Source organism: Rutidosis leptorrhynchoides, chromosome 10 (assembly GCF_046630445.1).
Source record: "Rutidosis leptorrhynchoides isolate AG116_Rl617_1_P2 chromosome 10, CSIRO_AGI_Rlap_v1, whole genome shotgun sequence".
NCBI classification, from domain to species: Eukaryota; Viridiplantae; Streptophyta; class Magnoliopsida; order Asterales; family Asteraceae; genus Rutidosis; species Rutidosis leptorrhynchoides.
This window is the reverse complement of record NC_092342.1, coordinates 268,199,870-268,211,358: the sequence shown is the minus strand read 5'-3', so window position 1 is coordinate 268,211,358 and position 11,489 is coordinate 268,199,870. Positions and strand designations below refer to the sequence as shown.

Genomic DNA, 11,489 nt, shown 5'->3' with positions numbered 1-11,489 from the left:
TAAAACAGTGATATATAGTTATGTTTAGAATTTTTGGAAATCTTTTTGTGTCAAACGAATTTTTATTAACTTTTACATACTGGTCTCGAGCATTAGGATTGTGGAACACTGTAAATTGACTTTAGTTTGTTAATAAGTTATTAACCAATATATAAATATATAATTAATTAGGTTCGTGAATCGAAGGCCAACCTTATAAGTTATCAATGGTGTTATATGTATTTTTACTACAAAATACATTAGGTGAGTATATAGTCCCACTTTTAAACTCTAAATATTTCGGGATGAGAATACATGTATTTTATGTTTTACGATATGGACACAAGTAACTGAAAAATATATTCTACGTTGAGTTGTACCACTGGCATACTTCCCTGTAGCTTGGTAACTGTTATTTACAGCGGTATTGTAAACGCGAATCCTGTTGATAGATCTATCGGGCCTGACAACCCCAACCGGACTGGACGACCAGTAATCAACGGTTGCACAGTACTTCGTTTCGTGACTACACCTTGGTACGGTGTAGTAAGATTTCATAATAAAGGGAATATGCGACGTGATTAAATGTTAAGTATGGTTACCAAGTGCTCAACCACTTAGAATATTTTTATTAAAATGTTTATATATGAAATCTTGTGTTCCATTGTTATAACGCTGCTAGCATCAAACCTATATATCTCACCAACTTTATGTTGACGTTTTAAAGCATGTTATTCTCAGGTATGAATTAAGTCTTCCGCTGTGCATTAGCTCATGTTAAGGATACTACTTGGGACCTTTTAAGCCATGATACCAAGACGTTGCATTCGAGTCATTGGAGTTCAATAGAGAATATAAATAAGTAAATGACAGATTAGGTCATTTGGATATTATGAAATGTTAGACGAAAATGTCAAATATTGATGTAATGATAGTTTGCCTTTTAAGAATAAATGCAACGTTTGTAAAATGTATCATATAGAGGTCAAGTACCTCGCGATGTTATCAAATGTTATTGTATTCGTCCCTATGGATTGGGTCGGGTCGTCTCATGTGGTATCAGAGCGTTGGTCTTAGCGAACCAGGCCTTGCATTAGTGTGTCTAACTGGTAGTTGTTAGGATACATTAGTGAGTCTGGACTTTGACCGTATCTACCTGCTAAAAAGTTTTGCTTATCATTTCTAGTCGGAAACCATCTGCTTATCATCCTTAGGGAATTGCCTGCCTATCATTCTCTAGTATAGACACGTCTTACTGCATTTAGTGCATCGATAGTGTATAGACGAAATTCATATCTTAACGCATCTTAGATTTGCTTGACATATGCTGTAAATTCCTCTGAAGTCTATAAAATCTTTGGTAATATATATAGATATTCTATAAAGTTAGAATATCATATGACATCCGAAAATCATTTCACATCGAGGATCCTTTTCATCCATTAAATTGTTCTTTTGGCGACAAACCTGAAACACTTACCGACGAACCTGTTCGAAAAACCATTTCTTTTTCCCTTTTTTTTTTTTTTTTTTTGGATATCTCATCATAAATTACATACCATCTCATATTTCGAATCTTATACATCCTCTCGCTTCAATCGTCGATCATCCCGGTGTACAAGCATAAGTTAACAAACCTCGCGCTCGTGTGACGGCTATGGAAAATATGGTGCGACGGTTACAAACATCAGCAGCAGCCGCAACCGCGTTGTAAACCTCAACGTCATAAACTATACCTTGAGTATAGTCACCGTTCTATGTATCGTTCTATCTACTAAATTTTCGTTTGACATATCATTCTAAATCGATTACCTTCGCTTTACGTTTTACCTCATATATCTTCGTTCGACATGGCAATCATATAATCTCTAATGTTTTAGAGATCATGTAATCCGGTGCTAACGATAAAACAAATGAGTTTAATATCTTATTGACTCATTAAATCCATAATTACATCCGATGAAAATATATATGCAAGTATATTTTCATAAAGAATGTAATTAAAAATTCTCTCGTACAAACTGTTAATGATGAAAATATTTTAACGGGTGGGTAGTACCCGAGGAATATTTAGAATTCACATTAATAAGTTACACTGTACATCCTTTGAATCTGATTCAACGATTATCTATTATCCTACTTACAATCACCGATAATCGTATCCGCTCACCTCAGAATAACCATTTTCATTCAAATTTCATATTTGGATTTTTTTTTTTTTTTTTACCTATCAGAAACCAACAAGTGGCATAACGAAGAAAACATTGGATATGATAAAATTTGTTAGAAACAGACGAATTAACTAATTGAAATATTGTTAGGAATCCACGCTAACTGTTCCTAGCTAACTGTTCCCGGCTAACATTTAATTTATTGCAATTTACATTCTCGCAATTTTATTTATTGTCATTTAATTTTCGCACTGTACATACTGTCGGGACACATGTACGCAATATGTCGGATTAATTCTGAGACAACACGGTGCATGGGTCATGATATATATTTATTTATTTTACGCACTTTAAATAAACGGGACACGTATACAAGGTTTCGACTTATCATATTGACCCATCTATATATATATTTCGGAACAACCGTAGACACTCTATATGTGAAGAAGGGAGTTGGCTATACAGGGTCGGAGTTGATTCCAAAATATATATATACTTTGAGTTGTGATCGACACCGAGACCGGTACACGGGTCACGATACGTATTATTTAATTCGAATATTATATATATCTAACTTATATATGAGTCTATTGAACCATTGGACATTCGGGCTATTGAACTGCTAACTTTGGACAATTAAAATGAATTAAAATATTGATTATAATATATGAAACTAAACGATTCTTCAAGTTTGCCACTTGATTTCAACTTCAACCTCATTTGAACCTCGACAATTGCAATCCGCGTTCAAACCTTTCATGATTCTTGAAAACATCTCGATCGAGAAGTTGAACCAGCCGCACCTCGTCTATGGAAGAGAGATTCATGCATACAGTTATGCATCTGAAAAACTTTCGAAACCAAAGTTATAGTTAAATTATATCCGCGTCGAATTCCTTATCATTCATTGGCAAAAACAACCCTACAATTCCTTGTCAAGAAGCTAATTTTGTCACAGCTCCACTTCGATAAGATTACTCCTAGTATAACCTCAATATATATTCGTCATACTTTCGCCATCATTATCGGAGAACCTTTTATGTCCCATCATATTATCATCAGCGTTTAATCATCTAAAAATACAATTTTCCTGAAACCACCTCGGTTAGAAAACCAATGACCCAGATCCGTTAACTTTGAGAATGCTGACGAAGCAGCATGTCGTAGATGGTCTTAATGACCAAAAGGTTGATAATAAAAGGAGGAAGTGTTAGGAACGCTCGATAGAAAATTTGGTACTGAAAACCGGATTGAGCAAATCGTGAAGAAGACTCTGAACAAATTTCAAGGACTAAACTTGTACATAAAGAATCATGACGATTCTGTAACAAACACCTTGCTTCTGAATCTAAACCCTGACGAGTCAATCTTCATCATCATCCTTTGACATTAGAAAATTCCAAGATATTATCATATCTTTCATTATAAATATCCTCAATATTTCTGAAGATATTTTCACAACTATTCTTATTTGGGATCATTTATCTCTCCGTAACATCTGCGTTACAACATAAAAGAAACTGTGTTAGTTTCTAAGTTCCAAATAGGAATGTTTTGAAGTAGTGTTGGGAACTGATGCATGAATTAGTATAATATAATGAAACTTGATCAACTTCATTATATTACAGTAAGTCATGTTAAGTTTCTAATGGAATGTGATGATTCACGGTACCGTCATCATATGCCATGTTACACGGCTCTTACATTCTATCAAGTCTCCAAACATGTTAGAATATATCACCTTGATAGTTCTATTTTTCCAGAATACTCGAGTAATTTAACGAATTAAGATCGTGCCATTACAATTTCATTCTAAAACCAATAGCTAGGTTCAATCCAAATTTCCTACCTACGAATTTCGTACCATTGTTTGCTTGGCTCGAGGACGGGAAAAAGGAACAAAGGGACAAAAACCCAGAATAGAAATAGGAACATAAACCACAGCAAATAAAAGAGAGCATTAACTGTGAATGACAGTGATTTTAAGGGACAGGAGTAGGAACATCGGAATATAAGGGAAGATATAAAACTTAACAACAACCCTGAAACTACAAACCGTGCATATCAATACGTATTGCAACGTAAAGGCACGGAAGAATTAAAAACATTATAATTCCAAGGAAAGGATAAAAGAGAATAGATTCTTCTGGTGATAGATGAAAAAGAAGAATGAAAGATATGAAAGTTAGAAATATAACAAGGATTAGAATGGGATGGAACATATTAGCGAATGTCCTAAAGTAGGAACTAAAGAGAAAGAATAGAAGATGTAGGATATGAAAATAAGGAAACAAAGGAGGTAGTTTTATAGTGAAATATCCGACAAAGAAATCAAAACAGATTACCGCATTAAATCAAAGGAGATCCTGTTTTCTAAATCACCGAAGAACCAAATCTTATTACGTAAGATTTTCTTTAAATTCCTTAAATTCTGAAAATCAATCCTAATCACGTCATCGGTTAAAACGATACCATATTACTCATTTCACTCTCTTTTGTGATAGCTTCGCTCGTACGCTTCACATGATCGAAATGTTTTATCCATATCTATCAATAATGATAAAACTTCATTTTCACCTCATAATCGTCATGAAAACCTTTCCTATTGTTATTTATAACAACCTCTACCAAATTTCGGGGACGAAATTTCTTTAACGGGTGGGTACTGTAACGACCCGGAAATTTCTGACCAAAGTTAAACCTTAAACTTTATATGTTTCCGAAACGATAAGCAAAAACCCTAATGTTGAGCCTAGAAAGTCTGAAATCTATAATTGAATGACTAGTTATCCCTTTTGACCAAGCCTGACGATTCACGAACGTCTATGTGTTTATGTGTTATATATTTATTTAATGTTAATGATAACAAAGTATTAGATATAATAGGTTTCGATATAAGAATATTATATTTAACGGTGAGAGTAAAAGATAATAAGATTTTACAAATATCTGAATCTATCTTTGTCAAAATATTAACGAGTCGTTTCAATAAAATAAAGGTTTTAAACGTTACTCTAAAAGTCGTAATTTTCTTGAAACCTTTTGTTAAACGATAAATGTAACGGTCCGTGATTTTATAAAAACAAATATTTAATAAAACGTGTTCATTAAATATATATATATATATATATATTACAAAACAATATTAAACGTTTTCAATTTAAAAATATATTTTGACAAATAATTAAACTTTGATTTATACGAGTAAATGACCACAACATTCCAAAGGTTAAATTACATTTTTGGTGGAATTGTTTTTATATTTTAAATCTATTAATTTTGATAAAGGTACGTGTCATGAAATGAAAAGTGTCAGTTTTCTCTGTGTACGAAACCTTATTTGAAAAACCGGGACCGGGACATTAGTTAAGTGATAACGTAAAAAGTAATTTTGTAAAAATTATATTTTTACCATATACATAAATATTATATAATATATAATTAAATATATTAATTAAATATAATATATATATAATAATATAAACACATGTCGGTAGGATAAAACAAATGTGAGCTGGCAGACTTGATCATGCGACTCGCATGATATGAGAGGGGTAAAATATCTGGCCTGCCTTTAAAAGTCCATCGAAGTCTGACTTCTTCATTCTTTAAACAACACACACACGCATACTGAACACATATAAACATAAATTTAATTACTCCATATTATCTTTTCGTATCAAATTAATTATTTAAGATATTATTATTATTATTATTATTAATACTAATATTATTATTATTATTATGAGTAAGATTTAGATTAATACCATTAATCTAAGAATTTGGAGTATTATCGGTATAAAATTTATACAAAATACTACGACGAGGTTCTGCTCAAATGTTCTCAAAACTGGTTTCATGAATGGGATAAGATTAAGGAGATTATGGGTCAAATTTATGAAAGTTATGGGTATGGATCGGGGGTTTTGCTTGTAAATTAAACTAGTGTTTGTCAACTCCGTTTTGTCCAAATGCTATCCTGCAATATTGAATCTCAATATTGATACGTGAGCACTCTAAACTTAACTTTTATTTACTTTTTGTATGTCCCTGACTAGTGCTCGAGAAATTAGAATTGTGTATATTTTTATATCTATTTTTGTTAAAATATATTTTTAGGATAGAATCTGAATTTGCTACTCATGCGGTTAAGATAAGGTATATGAATAATATGTTTTTGGAAAGGTGGCGAAAAACTATAAACTTTTCATTTAGATGTCGAATGGATTCGACGGATGGATTTGAAGTTATAGTCAATTGAACTTTTGTACAAATTATCAAAAATGAATATTTTAACATTACGTCGATGTTATAAATTTCTATTATTATTGATATTATGATTTTTATGGGAAAACTAATATTTTTATTAACAACTGTAAAATTATTATTTTAATTGTCATTGTTATTATTAAAACTATTAAATATCATTTTACTAAAAATATTATTTTTACGATTATTATGATTGTTGTTATTAATATTTCAAAGAAAATAATATTTTTATCAAAATTATAAGGTTATTATTTTTATTGTAATTAAAAATATTATTGATACTAAAACTATAAAATTATTATTAACAATAATATTAATATTAAAATTATTATTTAAAAATATTGTTTAAAAGTAAAAAGTATCTTTATATCAAAATTTGGTATAATTTTAAGATATTATAAAAGGAATTATATTATTATTTACCTTAATAAGTATTGTAAAAATATTTGAGGATATAAAACAGTGATATATAGTTATGTTTAGAATTTTTGGAAATCTTTTTGTGTCAAACGAATTTTTATTAACTTTTACATACTGGTCTCGAGCATTAGGATTGTGGAACACTGTAAATTGACTTTAGTTTGTTAATAAGTTATTAACCAATATATAAATATATAATTAATTAGGTTCGTGAATCGAAGGCCAACCTTATAAGTTATCAATGGTGTTATATGTATTTTTACTACAAAATACATTAGGTGAGTATATAGTCCCACTTTTAAACTCTAAATATTTCGGGATGAGAATACATGTATTTTATGTTTTACGATATGGACACAAGTAACTGAAAAATATATTCTACGTTGAGTTGTACCACTGGCATACTTCCCTGTAGCTTGGTAACTGTTATTTACAGCGGTATTGTAAACGCGAATCCTGTTGATAGATCTATCGGGCCTGACAACCCCAACCGGACTGGACGACCAGTAATCAACGGTTGCACAGTACTTCGTTTCGTGACTACACCTTGGTACGGTGTAGTAAGATTTCATAATAAAGGGAATATGCGACGTGATTAAATGTTAAGTATGGTTACCAAGTGCTCAACCACTTAGAATATTTTTATTAAAATGTTTATATATGAAATCTTGTGTTCCATTGTTATAACGCTGCTAGCATCAAACCTATATATCTCACCAACTTTATGTTGACGTTTTAAAGCATGTTATTCTCAGGTATGAATTAAGTCTTCCGCTGTGCATTAGCTCATGTTAAGGATACTACTTGGGACCTTTTAAGCCATGATACCAAGACGTTGCATTCGAGTCATTGGAGTTCAATAGAGAATATAAATAAGTAAATGACAGATTAGGTCATTTGGATATTATGAAATGTTAGACGAAAATGTCAAATATTGATGTAATGATAGTTTGCCTTTTAAGAATAAATGCAATGTTTGTAAAATGTATCATATAGAGGTCAAGTACCTCGCGATGTTATCAAATGTTATTGTATTCGTCCCTATGGATTGGGTCGGGTCGTCTCATTTACCAACCCCTTCGGCTTTGCCTTTGTTTTTGAGTTACACTTGGACTTTTGTTTACCTTCAGAAAGATCATAATGTGCGGTGCAAGTTGATCTAGTATGTCCATATTCCAAGCAACGACTGCATTTTCTTTTAGATTTGAAATTGTCTTTGTCCTCTCCTTGGGACGGTATACGAGCAGTACTCTTCGGTCTACCCGATTGTCGCTTTGTAACCAATGGCGGTAGGACGGTTTGTAGGTGTCCTGGATCTATCCATTCAGAAATATGATCTAGCGGGTTAATATCTTCCATGTATGCCGACTTGTACGTTTCAGTGTGGAAATACTTCTGAACGTGTGTAGTAACGTTACGTAGGACAAAATACCTTGCTATTGCCATTACATGTCCACAGGGTATACCGAAAAACTGCCATTGTTTACATGTGCAAGTTTTATCTTGTAGATTGACTTTACCGCCTTTTTTCATATCCAATACCTCAAACTTAACTTGTGATATCGGTTTGACAGTCCAACTAATAGACTTACGATTTCTTTTACCAAGCTTACGCTCTGCATATGGTGTGACAGGTGTTGTTAAACCATCAGCAGTGTTTCGGTGTTCCCAAAACCATTCTTGAACTGAAGCTCTAAAGAATTCAAGAAGCATTGTAATCGGGAGTTTCCTCGCATGAACTGACAGTGCGTTCATTGACTCTGCACTATTAGAAGTTAGGTAAGCATACCGAACACGATCGGCATGATGTCTAGACCATCTGTTGAGGCCAACAGTAGTGAGTGTACGCGCACTGTCTGGGATACGTCGTGCTAGTATAGCATAGTGGTGATCAAAATCAGATTTTCTATACGCTTTGCACATTTTCCAGTAGTGCCACTCGTAACTTTTAACCCTTTTAGACACACTTTTGAGGTTTCCCAACAAATGTCTAGCACATAGTGCATGAAATACTTCTGGAAATACGTTTGATATGCCAGCAGCTATTGCAGGTGCCCTGTCAGATATAATGGTAAGATTAACAATACAACACCCCGAAGACTGTAGAGAGTCTCTTAGATTACCAAAAAACCATGTCCAATGATCGGTGGTCTCTCCTGCTCCAATACCGTAGGCTAATGGAAGGATTCCATTGTTAGCATCCATAGCGACAGCAATCAAGTTAGTCCCTAAGTAACGACTTTTTAAATGAGCCCCATCGACTATGATTACTGGTCGTGCATAGTTAACAAACGAACGTGTCTGCATATTAAAGTATTGAAACATTATTTTTAAATACGAGTTAAATTAATAAGCAAATAAAGAGAGCAATAAACATACCGCTGCACCAATGGACATGTAACTCATAACAAATCTGCCTTTGTTGTCCGTTCAAATGTTAGTTACACTACCTGGGTTAGACAATCTAAGATTATATAGATAATTAGGTAGTATTTGAAAGGAATCTTCAAGACTACCCCTCAACATCTCAATTGCGTAACATTTGGCTTTCCATGCTTGGTGGTATGATAGACTTATTTTAAATCGCGCCGACATATCAGTCCTTATATCATTCGGTCGATAGACACGACCTTCTTGTTTCATCACCTCTTTCAGTATATTACCTAGGACCTTCTTGTTGGCATGCTTATTGTTCGAAAGAATTTGGGTATTTGAGCACGTGTGTAGATCATTCAACTTCCGTACTTGAAAGTTGTTGCTATCTTGTATACACCTAGCAGTAATTTGCCATGAACAATTTGGTGATATGCATGTAGCTGTATACCTTGACTTGTCTGAGTACTTTGGTTTTATTTGGAACCCTTCAGTAACACACTTTGTACGTAATTGCATAAGAAAATCTTCCTTGTTTTCGAAAGTCTGATTCAATTTAACTAGATCTGAGGTTTCATATATTGTCATTGATCTAGGTTTCATTTCGGGTTGGGTGTTCGACAGTAACGGTGGCATGTTCTAAAATATATCATCTGGTTGGGGATTATACTTAATTGGCTGGTCATAAGTTTGTGTTTGGTCGACGTGTTCATCTTCGTATTCATCATCACTATCAGGAACATCATCCTCATCAACTATGTAGTTAGAAAAAGGGTGTTTTGTTGGTTTGATTGGATTCACATTTTCCATATCATCATGCTCAAATCCGCTTTGATCAGATGTAGGTAGGTCAACGATGTAAGGATCTTCATTACCTTCAAACGGTGGTTGTTTATCATTCAACAAATTGGTGTATTGTATTTGTTGGTTGATTTCATCTGTGGTTTGAGTTTGTAAGTTGAACTGATTTACAGATTGATTTTGTAGGTTCGAATTATTTGTGTATGGATGTGGTTGGTTGTACTGATCAGTGTATGGGTGGTGTAGGTTGAACTGATTGTTACTTTGGTGTTCTAGGTCGTACTGATTGATGGTTGACTGTTGTAGGTTGAACTGATTGATGGATGACTGTTGTTGGTTGAACTGATTATTGTATGGATGATGTAGGTTGAACTGATTATTGGATTGCTGAGGTAGGTTGAACTGATTATTGGATGGATGATTAAGGTTGTACTGATTATTGTAAGGATTTTGTAGGTTGAACTGATTATTGGTCGGATGTTGTAGGTTTAACCGATTATTGTATTGTTGTTGTAGGTTGAACTGATCATTAGGATTAGTAAGGTTTCGGCCTAAAACATGCATTGAATTCGTAATATCTTCTAGATACATGTGAACGGGTTGATTTGAGATGGCGAAATTCATAAAATCATTAAAATCATCTTCATCATCAGTGATATCCAAGACACAGTTATCGACAACGTATTTCATAGATATAACTAAATCTTGTGAAACATCGATTTTTTTTAACACATATTTTAACAAAAGCATACGATTTAAGGGTTTGTTTGGCGCGATTGTAAGTTTCAAAGGTACTCTGGGATAATTAAATGGCATATAAACTATATGATTATTGACATGTTCAAAATAACCTCCTGAACAAATATATATCTTTAACTTACTCATCACTATATATGTAAAGACATATAAAAGTAGGGATTACTCACCAATAAGTGATGACCTCAAACTGCGCAAAGAGTTAACTTCAACTACTAAGTTGTTGTGAATATGAATCTGGTGTGTTTGAATATCGATCAAGAGTTGGAATTTATTAAGTATGGGAATTACCTATTGGTCTATGATTACTTATAGAGTACAAATGGATAACACGAATAAAAGGATCTACCGTTATCCAATTAAATTCATGAAAGGTGGATTTCCTATCCGTAGCTAATAAGGATAAGAAATGTTATCTAAATGTGGGACCTAGGTTGCCTTTTTAATCATGAAAGTCCACTGTGGTCGACTACTTCATAGATTGTGGTCCACTAAGTCATTTTTATTAAGTGGTCGACCCACATTAGGGTCAACCACAGTGTATTTAAGCAGTGGTCGACCACATTTTACACCAGTGGTCGACCAGGCATTTGGTGACTGTCAAAAGATTACAGTGGAGCATGTTCAACCTGCTGACCTAATATGCCAACACAAACATTAGAGCTACCTTTTACAGTGGAGCCTGTTCAAAATACAATACCAACACAAACATTAGAGCTA

At 33.2% G+C, this 11,489-nt stretch overlaps 1 protein-coding gene across 1 annotated transcript; it reads right to left on the bottom strand.

The window, feature by feature from the left end:
* Positions 1 to 5,751: 5,751 nt before the first annotated feature.
* Positions 5,752 to 9,848, bottom strand: LOC139871027 (uncharacterized). The gene is made up of 3 exons (XM_071858778.1): positions 9,486 to 9,848; positions 7,964 to 9,140; positions 5,752 to 5,780 (listed from the first exon to the last, which is right to left on the bottom strand). The coding sequence occupies exons 1-3, from the start codon at positions 9,846 to 9,848 to the stop codon at positions 5,752 to 5,754; spliced, it is 1,569 nt and encodes a 522-aa protein (XP_071714879.1).
* Between the last annotated feature and the right edge of the window lie 1,641 nt (positions 9,849 to 11,489).